At 43.6% G+C, this 22191-nt stretch overlaps 1 protein-coding gene across 2 annotated transcripts; it reads right to left on the minus strand.

Moving 5' to 3' along the window:
* Positions 1-73: 73 nt before the first annotated feature.
* On the minus strand, positions 74-20338 carry LOC131140556 (serine/threonine-protein kinase PAK 6). 2 transcript variants are annotated; one of them, XM_058091093.1, is made up of 9 exons: positions 19875-20338; positions 8787-9034; positions 6241-6894; positions 4492-5022; positions 3735-3868; positions 2446-2572; positions 2206-2331; positions 1993-2127; positions 74-1470 (listed from the first exon to the last, which is right to left on the minus strand). In XM_058091093.1, the coding sequence occupies exons 2-9, from the start codon at positions 8988-8990 to the stop codon at positions 1303-1305; spliced, it is 2079 nt and encodes a 692-aa protein (XP_057947076.1). In that variant the 5' UTR covers positions 8991-9034; positions 19875-20338; the 3' UTR covers positions 74-1302. The 2 variants fall into 2 exon arrangements, with proteins under 2 accessions (XP_057947076.1, XP_057947077.1); XM_058091094.1 differs by lacking the exon at positions 19875-20338 and adding an exon at positions 13409-13619.
* Positions 20339-22191: the final 1853 nt, after the last annotated feature.

Here is a 22191-nt window from a genome sequence, read left to right on the forward strand (position 1 = left end):
TCACGCTGAATAAACACCAGCTCCTTCAACCGCTTCGTCATGCTGTGTATGTGTCAGTGAGTGACGAATCACCGAGATTCAATATGCGTCATTTATTTGGTTTGTACAAAATTAAAATCAAGTGTAATTCTCTTTTTCATCAATGATCCCACACACACATAGAAATACATGAGTCAAAGACCAGTGTGTATGTGCAAAGTGTTTCTCAGCAGGTGGACGTCTCACAGCATCACATGCCAGGCGTGTGTGCTTTAGCTAGAAAAATCTTCAGGAACAACAAATGGATTGTGTTTCATATTTTTTTCCCCCGTCCATAAAAAGTCAGTCACAATACAAAGGGGCTTGTTTCGGAATCAAAACACTGAGGTTCGGAATCACCCACACACCCCCATGTGCTCGCAAACACACATGCACACACCTATCTACACACATAGCTATACACTCACATTTCTGTAAAGAAAGTAGAATGACTTTAATACAATTTGCTGTGATATAGATAAGCAGCTATAAGGACCTATTATTCAGCATTTTATTTACATTATTAATTTATCTGCTTAGTTTTAGGTCCTCACTTATCAATGGAACTCTATTTGTAAATTCACAGCATACAAACAACCCACACGACACCTGTTGGAAATAAATACATGTGTAAAAGACATTTTTCCAGTGAGCCCATTATATAGCAGCATGGCTTTCATCTAACCACTTGTTATGCTAATAACACAGGACGCTCTTTCGCATTCCCAGTTTGGTACATATTCAAGCATTCACTTCAGGCCAGGTGTGCCTCCGTTTGGCCGTGCGGAAGAGACCCCAGCCATTGTTCGGCCCACAACGCTGTGACTGTGCAGAGGTAACGTCCATCCAGCTGCTGCTGTGGTTTGAAATGCAGCTTACTGCTTTACTTCGCCGCAAATAATGCCCACTATAAAAATATAAAGATTTCTTAATAGTAGCACATGACATATAAGTTACGTGGAATTTTGACTTGATATGCACCATCTTTGCGTGTTTGTGTGTGTTTTTGAAGCCCACGGAAAGTCAAAGGAAGTCAATCAGTGTTGTGACTGAGTTGAGAGGTGAGTGATTGCATGCTGCCTTTAACTCACTCCTAAAGTGCTTCTCACATGCCCCAAAAAACCATGCGGTGTCTTGCAACATGTGCTCGTCCTCCATGCTGCCTTGGTTTTCATCCGTGAAGCTCACAGCCCTGACGAGGATACACGAAGACTTGATACACCGAGTTGGTCCACATCCGGGACCTGATTGGACGGAAGGGTCGTAGGGGGGGGCACCACGGGGTCAGCAGCGGGACATACGTTTGCGGTACTGCTCCACCAAGGGGACCAGGCACTGAGGTGAGCCGCTCTGCAGCAGGAAGGGGTGCTCCAGCAGGTCAGTGGCACTGGCCCGCTCAAGGGGGTCCCTCGTCAGCATACGGTCCAGGAAGTCTTTAAGAACCGGGGACACCTGGACCGCAGGGTGGAGTATATGTGAATGAACTGGTATGGCGACTGAAGCAGAATATCAGGAGCTGGCTTGTCTCATTTATTTTTGCTTAGCTAATTTAGCCACATTTTGAAATCACTTGTGACATTCAAAGACGCCGTGAATGAAATGTGGTATCCTACACTGGTCACGAGGTGTCAGCCATGTTACCATAATCTACGGTGAGGCATGCGAACATCAGACTTCAACGCCGGAACAACAGCCTTTGAATTATCTCATAATAGGCACAGTCATAATCATAATAATAACATAGCCTACTGTCGCAGCCGTAATCCAGAATGAGCTAAAACTCAACTCTGAAACCGTGACATCACTTCCTGTCCTTGAAAAATCCAGAACACATTTATTGCAAAACATTGGCTTAAATGTCAAATTTTATCTGAGTATGAAAACAATATTGCATACTATAGGGTTGTTATTTTACTACTACAGAGCTCTCATTGGAATGTCATTGGTGAGATTCTGTATGCTATATTTGTGTACCTGGTTGACGTTTCGTACAGTCGGTGCTGGCTCATCTCTCAGTCTCTTCATAGCAGCAACAGGGGTTTCACTGAAGTATGGCGGCTCTCCATCCACCATCTCCACCACCATGACACCCATGGACCAAACATCCACCTTGTTCAACACACACAAATAACTCACAGCACAGAAAGCTAATGTTGGCTACGACACACATTCAAAATGACTGCTCACCTCGGTGCCGTATGGCGATTTGGAAATGACCTCAGGAGCCATCCAATAGGGTGTTCCCACCAGAGACTTCCTCTTGGGGATGTCCTTACTGATCTGAGCACAGAAGCCAAAGTCGGACAGTTTGACCTAAGGAAAGGAAGGAGACATTTCATAACTAAACAGCAGAGGAGAAAAATAAAGACAAAACAATACAAGGCTTATTTTGAACAATAAGCCAGATTCAACACAACAATGACATACCCTTCCATCCAATGTGAGTAGTATTGAGTCACTCTTGATGTCCCTGTGGATGACTCCTTGGGAATGGAGATAGGCCAGAGCTTGCAAAACAGCTTCACACACTGTGGCAATCTGCTCTTCACCCAGCCTGCACAACGTACACAGCAAAAGACACATGCATACATTACCATTTGGCACATCTCACTTACAAGTATCAGCAAATTAACAGCTTGGGTTTGAAAGATGAAATTTATGAATCACCGCGCATTTAAACAATGACAGAGCGCAATGGGTTCATTCAACTCCCACACAGAAAAATGACAGCACATCTTCATGCATCTATATTGTTAATGCGTCAAAAGTTTCTTAAACATTCATTCATTTTCTATCGCTTATCCTCACGAGGGTGGCGGGGGTGCTGGAGCCTATCCCAGCTGTCTTCGGACGAGAGGCGAAGTGCACCCTGGACTGGTCGCCAGCCAATCACAGGGCACATATAGACAAACAACCATTCACACTAACATTCATACCTATAACCTAGCATGTTTTTGGAAAGTGGGAGGAAACCGAAGTACCCGGAGAAAACCCACACATGCACAGGGAGAACATGCAAACTCCACACACAGATGGCCGAGGGTGGAATTGAATTCGGTTCTCCTCGCTGTGAGGCCTGTGCGCTAACCACTCATCCGCCGTGCAGCCTTTCTTAAACATTCATTCATTTTCTACTGCTTTTTCCTCACGAGGGTCGCGGGGGGTGCTGGAGCCTATCCCAGCTGTCTTCGGGCGAGAGGCGAGGTGCACCCTGGACTGGTCGCCAGCCAGTCACAGGGTACATATAGACAAACAACCATTCACACTCACATTCATACCTATGGACAATTTGGAGTCGCCAATTAACCTAGCATGTTTTTGGAATGTGGGAGGAAACCGGAGTACCCGGAGAAAACCCACGCATGCATGGGGAGAACATGCAAACTCCACACAGAGATGGCCGAGGGTGGAATTGAACCCTGGTCTCCTAGCTGTGAGGTCACTCGTCCGCCGTGCAGCCTTTCTTAAATATATATCATAATCAATGATATCATATATCATAATATAAATACTGCAGGCATTTGGTGTTCCTATGTTCTGCATAAGTCATATTTATGCCACACAACGAGGCTACATTCTGTTAATTGTAGATTGCAAGGAGAGGGAATGACAACCTTTGTTTGCAGTGCATTCACTTGACTAGTCGATACCGCACTGCCCCCTTGTGGTCATGCGTATTTAACAACTGTAGAATATTATTATTGCTCAGGACCTACCTGGTTTCAGACACAATGTTGGTTAGTGCTCCCCCCTGCAGGTACTCCATGATAACCCACAGTTCTTCCTCTACCAAAGCAGATTTATACATCTCCACGACATTTCTGTGCTGATAGTCCCTCATGATGACCACCTGCAGAACACAACACATAATGGAATGAACGACTGGCAACTTTATCAGGAAGGTCTTTCTTACTAAAGTGCATTTGTAATGGCACTGCAGTTATAACGAGAAGATACAATCCAAGAAAAAGTATGCTTTTTCATGGGTACAGTGTATCAAAGTGATGTCAATTTAATAAAGTTATCATTATTGGGTTGTAACAGAGAGATTTTGTTACAATTTTGTTAATATTTTGAGGTAGCAATCAAGAGGATGTAAGGCTGTTGTGCAAAGGCAAAGGCAATTCTAAAGTCTCTTGGGGCCACTACTGTAAAAGTTCAAAGTTTTTCGGCCCACAGGGGCCCCCATCTAAGCGGGGGCCTCGAGTCGTTGCCTGGCAGCGCCCCTGGGCAAGGGCATCGTAAAGGGTAGAAACTTTGGAGTATTACATGGCCCATAACAGAGGGAGCCCTTAAAATATATTACAGCATTAAATGGTTGATGAGGCTCAATATCATGTGTTTAATGAGGTGCAAAATATCTTTCCACAGCTGTACTTACTGCTGGAGTGGTTCAAAATGTAAGGGCTGTTTTTGATTGGTTCCTTTCCCCAGCCAATCCAGTCAATGTGTTAGCTGGTTTGTATATTTTACCTCATTAAAGAGCAGCTCTCTCCTCTGCTGTCGTCGCAGGTCCATCATCTTCACAGCCACCTGCCGGCCACTATGCTTCTCCGTGGCGATGCACACCACTCCCGTGGAACCTTCCCCAATTTTCACAAAGTTCTCCAGATAAGATCGTGGATCGCCCTTATCCACTACCATCTGAAGGGCAGCCTTGAACTGCTCATGGGTCACCTTTGGAGGGTCTGGCGGTGGCCTGGGTGACGGGTGTGGGGGTCTGAAGGCAGGTGAGCATGTACCTGGGGGGCTAGTGGCTAAAGAACCTGTAGGGGAGGGCCGGGGTTGAGATGGGCTGTCCTGACGCGGGTAAGGAGGATTAGGGCACCCAGAATGTCGAAGAAAAGGCTCCGGTCCATTGGGCCTGAGTCCAATATTGGGGGACAGTCCTAAAGTGTAACTCGCTGAGGAACGCACAGTCCGCTGAGGTCGGATGCCGCTCACAAGAGGACTGCTAGTGCCTGTTGGCAAGAAGCCGGAGTGGTATCTCACTGCTGAATCCGTCTGCATCATTAGAAATAGGAGGATAAAACATACAGTGAGTGATGGTCAGCAATTAAGTGTGAACATAAATCACAAACCTCTGCATCGTCTGCATTGACTCCATCCCATATAAACCATGTTAAGATAATCTCAGTGAATGTCCCTCCGAGACCTTGCCAGGTATACAATCTCTCACTATTGACTCAACTTTAATATAAAACTGCATTTCCTTTGAACTGGGATTACGCTCACAGTAAAGCAAATCAATACACTATTCAATCCCTAAGCATGACAATAATATGTGGTGAACTTCCAGTAGCGCAAATACAATGGAGCATTTTTAGTCTGCTCGGTAATTCAAATCAAAATTTTTTGGGGGAAAAATATGCAACCAGTCGTTCAAAAATCTAACCACTGTCACACTGAACATGACACTCACACATCTGCCTATCTGTCAACATTAAAAAAATTAATAACTACTGTCGAGTGATTAGCGCGCAGAACTCACAGCTAGGAGACCTGAGTTCAATTCCACCCTTGGCCATCTCTGTGTGGAGTTTTCATGTTTGCATGTAGGTATGAATGTGAGTGTGAATGGTTGTTTGTCTATATGTGCCCTGTGATTGGCTGGCTAGCTGGCTGGCTGGTTGGCTCCAGCACCCTTGCAACCCTCGTGAGGATAAGCGGTAGAAAATGCATGAATGAATAAAAAACTATTGCCATTTTGTGTACTTTATTGTAAAGTGTTATCAAAATGATGATCATCAAACAAAATAGAGAGAGTGCCAGGAAAGGGCAAAAAAACAATGTGACCTGGTGAAAACGGGATGAAGACCTCATAACGTTAGCCAGACAAATATTTCTTTTATCTGCTTTAAATTTGAATAAATTCATTAATTAGTTTCTTTATGGTACCTCTTGAACAGAAAGTGGCGCTATCTGCAGGGGTAAAAGAGTGCTGCATGCAGCTATGAATCCAGTAGAGGCCGCTGTCTCACAAGTCAATTCGCTCAAAGTTTTCTAGCAGGAAGATGCTTTAACAAGACATGATTTTTTAGAGCATAGAGGTTTATTAGAGGTTTTAGAGCAGTTTAGAGCATTAGAGGTTTAGAGCAGTGATTCTTAACTGGTGGAGAATGGCCACGTTTTCAATGGCTGGCAAGGTCTTTGCCCCCCCCAATTTTTTTGCAATGACCCGATGTCCATGAATGCAATTGGCTTGCAAGACGGCAGACTTACTTTCAGGTCATAGGAGGAAAAAGGCCTCCCCGGGCTGTTCTGGGGGTGCATGTACATTGGTACACTCGGCCGGAGCTCCGTGGGGACTGCGACCTGATCTTGGTGCTGCTGCACACTCATAGCTGGGCTATAGAAACAGGCGACAGGTATTTGATTTGGTGGCATTCCCCTGGGAAGCTGGAAATCTCTCTTCCATATCACTCTCTCCTGAGGGCTGCCCACGTCAGCGCCCATATAAGAGCCGTGACTTTGCACTGTGATGTTCTGGCCTGTTTGAGAAGGTCCCTCCAGGGGGCCGCCACTGACTTCATATGTGGATGTCGTTTTGGGTAAGATCCCATTGGGCTGCAAAGTGATGCTCTTCTTCATGCCCAAATAGGGGGTGTTGGTCTCACTGTGGATGTTCCTCGCTTTGTCCCTCCACTGATCCTGAGCCGCATCCTCATCATCTTCATCATCCTGAATCAGGCCTTCGTACTGGTATGTGTCTCCCTCATTCACCTCTCCTAGCCTTCCCAAAGACTGGGCCCGTTTCCTGGCTGAGGGACTGCTCTTCCGCAGAGAATTGGAGCTGGTCACGGACAGGCGGCTCATGTCGTTGATCATGGCTGCGATGTAGTCTCCATGACCGATCATGCTCCCACGCACAATGGTCTGAAAGAGAAGAGGCATTTGATACTGAAAAGAATAATGAGGGGAGGGTTACATAAGCATTGTTCAAAGCCAAGTTAAATTTAGACTTCTGAATGTGTAAAGGACATCTTTGTCAAGAATCAAACCAATTCCCCTGTGGCTTATTCTGACAATTCACGAGTGAGCAAATGGTGCATATTTAAAACACACAGCAGTGACACACACAGTGACTGTGTGCACTGCACAGCAGGCATGTTTAGGCAAAGGATTTAAACCTGCCTTAACAAGAAATGAGACAACCGCAAGATGTTTTGCCATTGCAACACAAGGGAGTGCATGGTGTCTCGTTAGTCACTTTAAGGGCAGAGTCATGTTCAGTCCTTGCCAGCTAACAGCCGCTCTTGTGTCTCAGACGGTGTGCACATCACAATGGAGGGGTAATAAGAGATAAGAGTACCTCATAGAAAGGTGAGATCATGATCTTGTTAGGTTCGTGGGGGACAGAATCTGAATAAAAACAACTTTCTTCTAACACATCACTCATAAAAGAATTGAACTGAACACTGAACTTTTTCTATAACTTACATTCCATATTGCAGTATTTGTCTTATTTTGCACAAACAGTGATTATTTGTGAAATGCATCCAGTGACATCAAAGTAAACAAAGCATTCAGCCATTACACGAGACGTGACGTGAAGAACCGCTGCCAATATCGGTATTGGCTGATGTCAGTATGGGAAATGAAGTGCTGGAAAATATCGGTATATCAGATATCGCTAAGAAAGCCAATATAAAGCATTTCTAAATATACACAACACCTTTATAAATGCATTGTATGCATAACATATAGTGTTATTGTAGAATGTAAATAGAAAAACTATTGTATATATGCAAACATAACTTTAACAATATACGCTTAAAGTGCTTCCTAACTATGAACTATATAAGGAAGTCTGCCCTCTGTGACATCACAAAGGCATGGCTTTACCACGCCTTTTGAAACCAAGCATTTTGAGCCATTCCAGGCTCACTTCCAAATGCGAAAACCTCATTATCTGAAACTTCGGCATTGTTTAACATAAGAATAAAACATTCTAAATACATTTTCTAGGTCAGAAAAGTGGGAAAAGCACAATAGGGCTCTTTAAATTTTCATAGTGGTTAACTTATTTTTTGATAGATAAAGAAGCTTAAAATGTTTTAAACTTTATGATTCAACAGATTGACATTTCAACTGATTATTTCTATAATAATTTTCAATTTGAAAAACGTGTTCCAAAATATCAACAAATAGGAAGTTGACCGTGAACCAGAAGAGAATGTATTCAACCAGAGAAATTCCATTGTTTTTGTATAATTTGCCTCACAAAGTTCACTACCCATTAAAGGTCTCTAAACACCAACTCAATGGGTCTCATTATGCAAAGTACCAATTAAACAGAGTCCTTGGTTTTTTGTTTTTTTCTAGACATGAAGTCCTTAGATTTCCACGCCGGCCTTTTCTTTGCTTTATAGGAAATTTTTTATAGCTTTTGCTTGACACCGTTGAGACGGCACATCTACTATTATTAATTGTCCACATGGAGCAATAAATCTTGTTGCCCCTTAAAGGTTCAGTATTTGACAGTCAGCGTACACAACAGGGCCATCAGCTCAACCCCCTGATGGACAAGGGAGCAAAAACATCAGCAGGACTTCCACATTATCACCATTTTCTGAGACAGCTGGAAGCCTAAGCAGCGCTGAGGGATACTTGCACAACATCAATACAACAAGCAGCAGTGCATGTCACTGCTGCTTGTTGTATTTGTTGTACTTCAACATGAAATGTTTGTATTAGCATTAGCAACAAATTGCGAACCAAAGGCAGTGGAGTCATTAGTAGGGTCAAGAGTGAAAGGTGTGGTATACCTTCTTCGGCCGTAGCTCCACTTCCGTAATCCTGGAAGGGTCCACCACGGGCCGGGGCCTGCGCAGGTTCTCTATCAAGCTTTGCCATTGTGTGGGCAAGCCTACAAAGCAACCATGCTTGGCATCGAATGAGGTATGGACACGATGCTCAAAGTTCTTGGGCGCTGATATTTCAGGCCTCTTCTTTTTCTTCTTGCGAAACATCCTCACGTCCTCAAGAGAGGCAGCCTCCCCGCGTCAAAGAATCCCTGTAGAGACATGTTTTCATTTGTTAACTGTGAAATCACTGAGTGAACTGTTGCTGTCTAGGATCTCAATGTTACAGAAAGATTTTTGGCAGCAATGAACAGAATATATAATATCTCAACAAAATGATAACCTGATGACCAGCCAACCACAATTTTCCCAAGAGCACAGTGCCAGCTCACCCTAGAGGTCACAAAAGACCCCACAAAAACGTCTAAAGAACTGCAGGCCTCACGTGCCTCAGAGTTCAATGGCCTCAATGGCAGAGTTCTAAGACCAAAACCACAGCTGAACAAAAACAAAAAGAACATTAAGGCTTGTCTCGAGACAAAGGTTGGAGGTGGAGATCCCCTTACATTTGCTGTAAAAGTAACACAACATTTCAGGAAAAGAACCTCATACCAACAGTAAAATATGGTGGTGGTAGTGTGATGGTCTGGGCTGTTTTACTGCTTCAAGATCTGAAAGACTTGCGGTGATAAGCAGACCCATGAATTCTGCAGTCTACCAAAAATCCTAAAGGAGAATGACCGGTCATCTGTTTGTGACTTCAACCTGAAGCCAACTTGGGTTCTACATCAGAACAAAACACACCAGCAAGTCCACCAGCAAGTGAATGACTGAAGAAAAACAAAATGAAGAATGGCGTAGTCAAACTCTTGACCTGAATCCTATCGAGATGCTGTAGCATGACGTGAAAAAGGCGATTCACAATGAAAAACCCTCCAATATGGCTGAATTACAACAATTCTGCAAAGATGAGTGGGACAAGATTCCTCCACAGTGCTGTAAGAGACTCAATGCAAGTTATCACAAACACTTGATTGCAGTTGTTGCTGCCAATGGTGGTGTAACCAGTCATTAGGTTTAGTAGGACCTTGTACGTTTGGATTTTTTTTCTTCCTGTAATAATAAAACTTTGCCCATGTCGGGGCCTCACTGGCTCTTCCCGCTAATATGGGAGCGGATGTAAGGAGAATGAATGCATTTGTAAGCAGATGTGTAATGACGGATCTGTGGTCAATTAAGGCTTATTCATTCTGTGTGCCCTTTTGCTGATGAGCGTGTCACTGGGCTGGCATGCGCCCACAGGCTTTTTGAGCATTAGCAGGACAAAACGCACACACACACTCAGGCACATAAATATCCTATGGCAAGATTTCCTTCATAGGCCTGTTATAACCATTCAATATTTCGTCCTGATTATTAATGGTACATGTGACCATGATTGCATTGAGGATTTAATTTAATCCTTAAATGCCCTTGTCTTTGGTGAGCATAACGCCTGGTTTACTGTATAGTCACTGTTATTTAATGTAACGATTCAATAAATGACATTTCAGGAGATAATCACTCATATATACAATACCTACGGAAGACATTCTACATACCCCATAAAGATAACATCAAAAATTAGTTTTAGGAACATTTGCACATTAATAATTAGACTCATCCTTTGCACAATACGTTATTGATGCAAGTCTTTTTCCCCTTCATGAATGGTTTCACATCATAAGGAAGGAGAATGCCCTCCCAAAGGTGCACAAGGTGACCAGATTCAAGATACGATCTCCCATCATGCACTGAGAGAGGGTTGGAAGTTGAGGAAATGAGTTTTGCTGTCGTCCACAGCTCAGTGTGCCATCATTACCGCGTCTCCTCTCTCTCTCCACCTCCGCCATCAGACCAGCATGGCTTTAATCGGCATCAACGGCGCCCGATATGACACTGTTCTACCTGCCCATCACTGCAGGGACGCACTGGTCATATCAGCTCAGCCCTGCTTGTGGAGGAAAGGACGGATTATAACAGAGTGGGGCGGGTATGGGAAGGGGAATCACACAGCTTGGAGGGACATGTCACCCTCCAAGGATAATTCAATCACGAGGCTAATATGCTAAGTGATGCATAAGTGTATGGCTGTGCTCCCTATGTACACAGTGTAGTCCAACGAAGGGCTTAAATTCCGAGTGACAGGGACATTATGGTGTGAGGGCTCTCGGGACCTTGTGGTGTCAGGTGCTGTGGCCGAGTCAGACCTTGACATGTAAGAAAGGCAGGTACGGTGGAATATCTAATGGCAGACATAATCTGTTTCAATCACCGATTTGTTTGGGTGCAGATTATTTAGGTTAGCAACATTAATGACAAAAGCGTTGCAGGCGGCTCTAAAATTATCATTACTTTAAGCAAGCCTGAAACCTGAAGTGCATGCATGGTTGAGATAATCAATATGAACATTCCTCCCACCAGTTATTAATGGTAACCTCCACCTTCATTCATTAATTCATTCATTTTCTACCGCTTTTCCTCACGAGGGTCGCGGGGGTGCTGGAGCCTATCCCAGCTGTCTTCGGGCGAGAGGCGGGGTGCACCCTGGACTGGTCGCCAGCCAATCACAGGGCACATATAGACAAACAACCATTCACACTCACATTCATACCTATGGACAATTTGGAGTTGCCAATTAACCTAGCATGTTTTTGGAATGTGGGAGGAAACCCTGCAAAGCACAAGGAGAACATGCAAACTCCACACAGAGATGGCCGAGGGTGGAATTGAACCCTGGTCTCCTAGCTGTGAGGTCTAACCACTCGACCGCCGTGCCGCCCATAATAATATATATGATATAAATATGGAGTCGCCCCTGCAAAGCACGGGGAGAACATGCAAACTCCACACAGAGATGGCCGAGGGTAGAATTGAACCCTGGTCTCCTAGCTGTGAGGTCTGCTCGCTAACCACTCGACTGCCGTGCCGCCCACCTCCACCTTCAACTATGGGGAAAACGTAAGCATGAGTGCAATGTTGTATGATGACGTGATACACATTTAAGCACACAAAAGTCCGAACTCAAGTTGACAGCTCCAGGTTTTTAGCTCAATGCTTAGCACTCTCGACTCTCGATCTTTTGACCCCGGTTCGATCTTGGGCAGACTACGGTGGTGCCGTGATGAGAGTGATGTTTAGGGTGGTGAGTGTAACGGAACCCTCACTCCCTGACACCTTAAGAGTTGCGCTGGAAATTGAGTTGACATCTCAAAGGCTCTTGACTCTCATTCAGTGGACACTGCTGCTTACTTCACGGACCATCTGTCATATATTCCAGTTTTCTTCTCATGTTTATTTTTTCTGTTCTTTTTGTTGAGATAATACCTTTTTTTAGGAGTAAAGTACACACAGTCGTTGGATTTACCATGAAATAATGGCACATGTAAATATACAGAAGTGGAGCTGGACATTGTGTTGACAGCTCACGATTTTTAGCTTGACGCTCTTGACTCACAACACAAGGCTGGCTGGACCGAGCGAGTTACATTGGTGCCGTGACCCAGATGAGAGTGAATTGAACTGAGTTCTTCTGAGGTATGTTTGATGTCCTGCGTGTTATTCCTGTTCAAATAACTATGCTTCCTAAAAAAATAAAATTTAGGTCAGATTCCAAATTGTACAACATCAGCGTGATTCAGCTGCTCATCTATTTAAAAGGCGTTTTACCACCAACTGCTTTTTGAATAACAAAGAGACACAAACCCAAGTTCGGGATCTCCTTTCCTTTTGTGCATGTGTGTCACTATCTGCTTGGATAGCTGTTCAACATGACCATGTTGACATTGCCTGAGCCAATATTTGCAGATAATGCTCAGGTATCTTTTTACAGATCGATCAATATTTACTCATGAGTGAAATGTAAACTGTTACAGTCAGCAATAGCCGGGTGATACCAACACAAATAAAACAACCGCATTGTCAAGTACTTTCATTATTCATTCGAAAACCACAGTCCCTCTCTTCAGGGAATATAAACTAACCACTGTGATACTCCAAGCAAGTACACATACACACATACTGTATACATGTTGTTGACTAATACCCATGAAGGGAATGTTATTGAAAAATTGAATCAATGAAGGCTTTACAAGCTTTAAACACATACCCCCTCCCCTTTAACAAGCTTATGACCATCTCGATAACGATGAGCACTTTCCAAGCCAGGAGTATAATATATACGCCCAAACCACAACTGGCACAGTGCAAAATCATGCTTCCCGGTCACATATTCTCCCTAAACTTTTGGGACTTGACCCTATGCCTCAGTGGCTTATTTTGAATCTATCAAAGTGCTGAGGCAAAATTCAGACAGCTACTGCCTGCGAGGGGATGGTGTTATGCTGGAATTGTGCTTCACTGAGTATTTCCATCTCTGCAACTGCGTGAAAAATAACGTACAAGGCGTGAAATGCTTTTAAGGAGAAAAATCAAAATAGAACGTGCAAATTGGGACCAATATCAAGACGTAATGTGCCTCCAGTGTTGTACACATAACTGCACAAATAAACAATGAAGTGGAAATAAATGTCCAATCATAAGCCTACCCCCCCAGCTGGATGGTCGCTTCACCAGGCACTGTGGGCTCCTCATGCTACAGAAAAATGCAGCTGGGCGATCCATAACACAGGAGGCATATTTTCTGTCCACTCATGTTCAAATCACTCCGAGCACTAGTTGTGGCTGAGTGGGAGGGGAACAAGGGATAAGAGAGATATTGGATTTGCTCCACGTTAGTGCTCCGAGCTGTGGTGAATGATTTTCTTTCTCCCGCCCCGCGTACTATTTGCCCTGATTTCTGCCTCCCTTGTTTTTGTTGACGTGCATGTGTAAATGTGGTGAGTGTGCATGCAGGTGACGGTGCTAGCGGGATTAGTATGTGCAGTCCTTCACTGATCTAATTTTAGGACTCTCTAGCAGCAGTGTTTATTTTGTGAGTGATTCGTGTCAACTAGTGAGGTGAGGGTGGGAAACGGTGGAGATGAGGTAATCCTCTTGTGCTTGTCAATGCACATACAGTAGAAGCATAATCCAGCTATAATGAATGACCAAATATATCCTGTCATGGATTGGTTAGCATCCATGTTTTTTTTCTTTGACTGCAGTGCAGCGGGCCTGAGCTTAAATATTACTCGTCGATCGGCTTCATAATGATGACCGTTTTGCCCTTTGAGTGGGATGAGACTGTCTCTCATGAGGGAGGGCTGTTTGGTTGGTCATCACCACCTTGTTTGTGCATTGTAAAACGCACACACTAACAACTCACGCAGATAGCATTTGAGGGCAACACAAGCGTCGGACGTGACCGGACAGTACAATGGCGCTGTTTATTATTGAAGTTGATGCCTGATGCTTTATCTTTGAAGTCACCTCCACAGACACGGAGGGACTGTCAATAGGAGATGACAGGTCATGTAATACACAAGTAGTCTGAGTGATACATCATGCACAACAAAGTGCTTAAATCTAAGGAATTGTGGAATTGTATCACGCCGCTGCTACCTCTGTGAAGCCACCACATTGTGCAAATGCATTGCAAAGGCCCTGCAGTGTTTTACCAAAGCAGGTCACTCTAAAGTTTGGACTTGCATGACATTTGGGAGATTAAAAAAAGGGCTCAGGTGCAGATTTAAGCAGATTCTACCTGTATGTTCAACCATGATTAATCTGTACCTGTGATAAAAGTCCACTCCCAGACAAGGACACTATATAAAGCACACCCAAGGGCATGTGATGTGACATTCATGGCGTGCTTTCACTGCACAGTTTATGGAAACTGAAGAAAGCATGCAAATGGTCGTAATAAATTGCTGGGGCACATAATATTAAAAGAAACCTTTACAGCCACCAACATTTCAGCGTGTAGGATTTGAGCTAGAGCTGTAATGGTTTCATTTATGCTGACATACTTTGGTTGCTTTTTTTTTCCCCAAATGTCACATTAATCACAGCAATGTGTCATCACACAAAACGGAAGCTGGAAAAATCCCAAATAGTTTGAAGTCTTTACAAATACTGTAGTAAATAAACAAAGAGTAATGTGTTGCACAGAACACAGCATATGAACATAAGTATTGGGACATAATACAAAACCTTCCTCAGAAGGCTGGCGTACTTCAACGTATACATGATGCTGCTACAGATCTTCTACCAGACTGTGGTCGCAAGTGCTGTCCTGTATGCAGTAGTGTACTGGGGGGTGTGCAGCCTCAAGAAGAAGGACAAACTGGTGAGGAAGGCAGAAACTGGGGACACTGAGGAGGAGAACCAGCATCATCTCCCAACAGAAGAGCAGTTTCAATAGCAGATTACTATCACTGCCCTGCTCCACTGTTAGAATGAGCAGATCATTCCTTCCTCATGCCATGTGACGTTTCAACACAACAGAATCCTTTCCTAAAAAATGACAAATGGAAATCAAACATTGTTTTTGAATTGTGATTCAGGAGGACTTTAAAATAAACTAATTAAGCTGGACTGGAGAAAAATGAGGGCTGCACAGTAGTCAAGTGTTTCGCAAGCAGGCCTCACAGCTAGGAGAACCGAGTTCAATTCCACCCTCCCCATCTCTGTGTGGAGTTTGCATGTTCTCCCTGTGCATGCGTGGGTTTTCTCCGGGTACTCCGGTTTCCTCCCACATTCCAAAAACATGCTAGGTTAATCGGCGACTCCAAATTGTCCATATCTATGAATGTGAGTGTGAATGGTTGTTTGACTATATGTGCCCTGTGATTGGCTGGCGACCAGTCCAGGGTGTACCCTGCCTCTCGGCCGAAGACAGCTGGGATAGGCTCCAGCACCCCCCAACCCTTGTGAGGATAAGCGGTAGAAAATGAATGAATGAATGGAGAAAAATGACGGTGCTCTTGAAGCAATTAAGCACTTCCTCTAACACTTTATCTGTCGACAGGTAAGTAGGCCCGCTCCTCATGAACAAACAGCTGCAGGGTTTTCTTTCTTTCTTTCACAGAATAGTACCAACAATTCTATCCACATCTCCATATACAGTATAAGAGAAGGCCTTAATGACAGGGTTGTGGACCGTGGACTTTCTTGTCCGCATTATTGACAGGAAATAGAAAGAACAAGAGGGTATTGAGGTTAAAAGTGAAGAAAATAAGAATCTGGACCCTCAGATGCAGTGACAGCTGAAGGAGGCGAGGGATGAGCAAGCAAGGAGGATGGATGGAGGGAGCTGACATAAAGGAAAATAATTAAGCAGGCTGAAAGAATGGAGCAGTCTGTGTCTTTACAAATCACCCACGTCATGCTTTTCTGTCTCATTACATTACATGTTACGACCCTCTCTGTGTGCAGGATGTAACCTCTTTTCTCCGTCAACTTGAGCACTTTTCTTTCTGCAGTGAACAAGCGTGTACTTAAAAGGGGATTTAAGGACGATTGCATCAATTGTCTTCATTATATCATACTGTCACTAGACCGCGTCGGACTTGATTATGCTTGACGTCAAAATGGACAAAACAGACACGTTTGTTCCGCCCTGCAGCGAGCGCCATGGACATTCATGTGTACAACATCAAGACAATCCACTACTATCAGCTCAACAATGATGATATAAATGCAACATTTTCATGACCTCGAGCTGCTTAGCGGATGCAGTACAGACACATTCCAACACACCCACACTTGAGCAGTAGTCACTGGGGGAGAAAATTGGGGGAATTTGCTGGTCTTCAACTTGTGCTATGTGTGTCTAAATGGACAGAGTGATACATTACTAACAAAACGGAACAACATCATAACTTCTGCTCTGCAAAACGTGTAGGTAAGGTCGTCCTAAAGCAGTAGGGTATCAAACTCAATCGCACTGGAGGGCCAAAACTCAAACCCTACTTTAGGTTGTCGGCCCAACTGGACATTACCCCCCCCCCCCCCACCCACATGGAAATGGAGTGGAGTGGAGGAAATGTGCATTTTTGATTACCATTCATGCCTGCTTGAAATTTCGACTTATTCTGCAAATTACGGATTTCCCAGCATGCTTTGCTGTAGTTAAAATGATCACTTTTGATTGCCTCATGCCTTTTTAATTAGTTATTTTGTACAGATGGGGTGTTGTAGATAAAATGCTGCTGTTTTTAGTCATGTACACTTTATCAATTATTCATTCATTTTCTACCGCCTTTTCCTCACGAGGGTCTCGGGGGTGCTGGAGCCTATCCCAGCTGTCTTTGGGCGAAAGGCGGGGTACACCCTGGACTGGTCATCAATTATTCAATTTAATTCAATGATATAAACAGTATTTATTCAAAATCAAAATGTAATTTATTCATTCATTTTCTACTGCTTATCCTCACGAGGGTCACGGGGGTGCTGGAGCCTATCCCAGCTGTCTTTGGGCGAGCCAATCACAGGGGATAAACAACCATTCACACTCACATTCATACCTATGGACAATTTGGAGTCGCCAATTAACCTAGCATGTTTTTGGAATGTGGGAGGAAACCGGAGTACCCGGAGAAAACCCACGCATGCACGGGGAGAACATGCAAACTCCACACAGAGATGGCTGAGTGTGGAATTGAACTCTGGTCTCCTAGCTGTGAGGCCTGCACGCTAACCACTCGTGTAACTATTTTCAAAAAATCCATCCCAGATAAAATTTCAGCACAAGCCGGATTTGGTCCCTGGGTCTGAGTTTGACACGTGTGCCTTAAAAGGGGGTCCCAGGGGGCACTATAGGTCCAAATGTTGAGGTGGTAAAATTACTTGACTCGCCCCAGACACTGATACACCGAGAGTGCACTTCATTATCCAAACCGTGGATTATTTTGAGTTGTTCTGGTTATTTCTATTATGAAATTGACAATCAATAACTGGCGATGGCTTTGACTGTACACATTCGTTGCATGAGCAATGGTGTCGGGCATGGCACCGCCTCTTCCCACTGTGCTGGAGTCAGGGAGGCGTTCACACTTGTGAAAAGAGACTTTTGGTGTCAAATGCTGTACAAATTGCCTCGTGTCCCTGAGTGTTGCAAGAAGAAGCCTAATATTCATGTTATTCAAGAGTGCAGAAAAATGCAGATTACGTTCATGGAAATTCCTCAGTGGAGATCAGCTGATGTACCAAATGCTACCAGTTCAGATCTTCTCTCTTGGGTTTAATTTATTGATGCAGCAGGCCTCTGTGCAGGCTGCATGTGCTTATGAAGGCTTTGATTTATATTTCTCATGAGAGAAAACAAACAAGTTCACGCTCTCTTACAGTAGCAATACAGTATGTACCAAATTGTCCACCTTCCACAGTCATTGGTGCTTTTTCAAACCTACTGAGGGGACTCGCAACACTCTGTCCTAATTTGGAATGCGCGTTTTAATCCTGAGTGCTTGATGTCTCATAGCTTCCGGTTACGTTAAGCTGCTAATGCACACGTTTGCCTCCGAGGACTGACTAATAATGTCATAACACAATGATAACAGGCATGGAATCGAGGCACATGACAGTGACACCTCCACGTATGTTCTGACATATAACATGTTTCAGGCTTCTGCCCGTTGGGTGCATGTTTGAGTGTTGCCTCTGCTGTGTGTTTGCATTGCGTCCTATTAAGAAAATGATGATGGCCACATCAGCCTGCACATCACCTCCAGTGAAGCAGAAACTCACCTGTGAGTGAGTTTATGTATATGCGCTTCTCTATTACCTTGTTTTTCAACATCAATGATTGCATGCATGATACTTTTAAGGCGTGTGCTCCGCACAAACAAATAAATAACATTTAGTCTGAATTACACATATTGACTGTGTATTTTTCACAGCAGGTTGCATGCATGTCGCAAGGCTGACGATAGGGCTCAATGGTGATGAGAAAGCGTTTGGCTAAAGCTAAAATCTATACACTTCTTGAGAACAGCTTGCCCCCGTATTGATTTTTTAGGGGGTATTTAACGGTGGCTAACAGGGAAACATATTTTCAACCGGGATATATTTCATAATCCACAAGCAAACATTTCAGTTCAAACATCACCTCCCATGTTTAGACAATGTTTGCTTTTCTAGTCATTGCAATCACTCATAACACAATATTTTACAGGCAAAAGATCATTCATCAATTATGGTTGGAAATTCCCTTGCGTCTCTTGCATCGACTCTGGTCAGTACCAAAAATGTTGTGCGCTTAAGTCCTGTTTGCTTAGAGTTACAACTTTTTCTATAACAACTTCATTGAACTTTGCATATTTATTTGTATTTATTTACACTTGTGGGCTTACATTCAACTCCTATTTTTAGATGATTTTTTTCACTCAGGCGTCTGGTGTTCCTTCCTATGGTTGCATTTGGTGACATCATAGTTGGTATTTTGTTTGGCATGGGTGCCGTCTGAGACTGAGACTCATCTCTCAGGCGGTCTCAGTTCACCTCTTTAGTCTGGGGTTCCAAACGAACCGTATTACAGAGAAAATCTTTTAACCGGGCAAAAAATGAGAAGACTGTGACTGTCCTGAAAGGTATAGTTGATGAGTTTGTTGTTCTCAACCTCATGTAACATCTTTAGCAAGAATTATAACTTGATTATATGCCAAGCTTCCTTCTCATTAACATCTGTGACCCCTGACCTCACATATTCCCCAGGTATTCTTCAGTCTTCCCATGAAATTGGATGACATTCGGCAAAGTCATTTTTACTACCTTGTCTGGATACTTTTGCCTTTACAGTGAATCTGCATGAGCGTGAAAGCCCAGAAACGATGATGATTTGCCATGAGTGATGCACATGAAGACTGACAATAGAGACGACAGAAAAAGGAGGAGGACATGAGGATGAGAAGATGCATCTCTGTCTTTTTCCCATCAACACCTCCTGTGGCTGCTCTGTATTCTCACTGCCGCTCCACCTCCCGCTTCTCCTCCTCCAACCAACCAATTGCGTACACATGCCTTCATCAATGACATCAAGCTTCTTTATCCCGCGAGCAAGAGAGGAAACAGGGAAAAGCTCTGGAGGGATAAATCATTGTAATGAGAAAAAAAAAATCTTATCCCTCTTACCGTACTGTCCAGTGACGGGGGAAGCCACTCTCCTCCAGGAAAGGTTGAAAGCAAGAGTGGGCACATACACACTGGTGTACACTGGTTTGTGACACCACTTATGCACACACACACATGCACCCACACGAGGACATGAGAGGACTGGCCCTTAAGAGAGCGAGCACTGCAGGCTGCCGCTTGCCTGGGAAAGCCTGATGCGTTCCTCCCTCCAGGCACAAGCGCACACTGCCATCTCAAAGGCTCTTTGTTGGGGCTGATTCATTCCCGGCTCCGTGGCTGCTGAGTGCTGCTGGTCCGTGTGTCGGGCCCGGCTCTCGGGGACACGCTGGTGAAAGGACAGAAAAAGCCATGAAGGGGACAGACAGCATCCAGGAGGAGACAATATCTCGGCCCCATCCAGGTCCTTCCATCCCCACCCCCTCTCTACATCTCCTTCTCCAGCGAGCTCTCGCTCTCACACACACACATACATACACACTCACTCGCTCTACCTCTCTCTCCTTTTATCACTTCCCTCCTTCTCTGCCTCCTCCCACTCCCTCATTGGAGTGTCTTTGTAGAAGAATTGATGGCAGCGTGTGCATGTGTCTGCGCGCATGGAACGCATGAGTGTTTTTTTTTTTTTAGACATCCAGGTATCCAGTGACTGTAAGGAGAGAAGACCTCCCCTACACCTCATCACCTGGGATACCTTTCATCCATCTGCCAACCCCCTCCTCCCCTCCCCACGCAGTCTCCTTTACACGTAATCTGGGTGACATGAGAACATGAGGGTGCTGCCTTCACCTACTGTGCTGCTGTTCCGTCAAATGCATTATCCATGGAATGACAGGGTCAGGGATGGCAGATGGCAGGAGGGGTATAAAAAAAGGGGAGGGGAGGCATAATTCTATTTCTGTGGAAGGTACAATCCTCTTCCTTGCAACATTCTTTATGTGACCCAAAATAAAAATCATCTCCAGGCACGTGAATGAAACATTCCTTTCTCTTTCCACCACAATCGTTTCCTGAATAATTTATACAGCAGCTAAGACTAGGCACTAAGCAGGAAAATGTATTAGGGTCAAGTCATGCAAAAATTGCTAGCAGCGCATGCAGGATTTGGGGCATATGTGTAAAACATGGCGTTTGGATATGAGGAACGCCTGCAGAGGCTCTGCCTAACGGGCTTAAATTATGATGTTCCCTTATAACACATCATAAAAACTCAAGTCAAAGAGGCACGACTGGAGCAATCTGCATAACAATGATAGATTTGCCTGTTGGGAAAGAAAGGGTCATACTTGCCCCTCTATTTTTGTCTTTAGATATGCAAATTACTTTATAATAATACACTAATATTCAAATATTGCACTTTCCTTTATGGGACGCTCATTAAAATTGGAACACCAGAGAAAGCAAGTAAAATATATGTGTAATGATTACATTTTTAACAATGATATATCTCTATAATACATTTTTTAAATTACTTTGTTGTTCTATTATTTACAAGATATTTTTCATTATTTGGCTGGGAGAAATCACAAGATTGTATTGATTTATAGTGAGGCATATGAGTCACCAATCAAATATTTCATATTTTTCCACCATATTACCACAAAATCATATTTGGGCATTGCTTTATTTATTTCATTACTAACAAAACACATTTATTCAGGTTGTTATGAAATGAAAATAATAAATTATAACTAATATTTGATATATTATTCAATATTAATATTCATGCACAAGCGATATCCATTAAGATGCAATAAATAACATTTCCATCAGATCACCACTGGTTAAAAACCTTAATTTAAATTGATTTGAAAGCTTTCCTGTCAAAGGTGATGACCCGGCTAAAGCCTTGGGTGAATGATAGTGAAGACACTTGTAATGCTAAAAAAAACTGCTTACAATGAGAATGGTGGCTTTAAAATACATGTCATTAATATGAAAGCCATGACATTGCATATGTAAGTTGTTTTTGCATTTAAATTCAGCCTTTTATTGGAGCTGCAAGGATTACATTGTGGGTCAGCAAGGTTTAACATGTAGAGATAAAATTAATGTCATTTGCCTGCTGTAAAATATGGCTCATTACGTATAAAGGGCCCATTACTCATAGGGGCACCACAAAATAGGTGCTATCTGCTAACTCATTTTGCTATCTGGTTGTGATTAAAAAATATATAGATACTGTATATATATATCAAAACAATTAAAACAATCTCTGGTGTTTGGTAGCAACCATTAAATATCCACATTGACCAAAAGTAAACTTCCCCATTGACAAACCACCCCCATAGCTAAATGAAATGGTTTGGTCCACGACTGC

The sequence above is a fragment of the Doryrhamphus excisus genome, chromosome 13 (assembly GCF_030265055.1).
Source record: "Doryrhamphus excisus isolate RoL2022-K1 chromosome 13, RoL_Dexc_1.0, whole genome shotgun sequence".
NCBI lineage: Eukaryota > Metazoa > Chordata > Actinopteri > Syngnathiformes > Syngnathidae > Doryrhamphus > Doryrhamphus excisus.

Excerpts from the sequence above, each read along its gene's own strand:
- LOC131140556 (XM_058091093.1), bottom strand. The coding sequence starts at position 8,990 with ATGTTTCGCAAGAAGAAAAAGAAGAGGCCTGAAATATCAGCGCCCAAG. Across the intron at positions 2,128-2,205 it reads AATCGCCATACGGCACCGAG|GTGGATGTTTGGTCCATGGG; the intron begins GTGAGCAGTCAT and ends GTGTTGAACAAG. Across the intron at positions 1,471-1,992 it reads CTGTACGAAACGTCAACCAG|GTGTCCCCGGTTCTTAAAGA; the intron begins GTACACAAATAT and ends CCTGCGGTCCAG.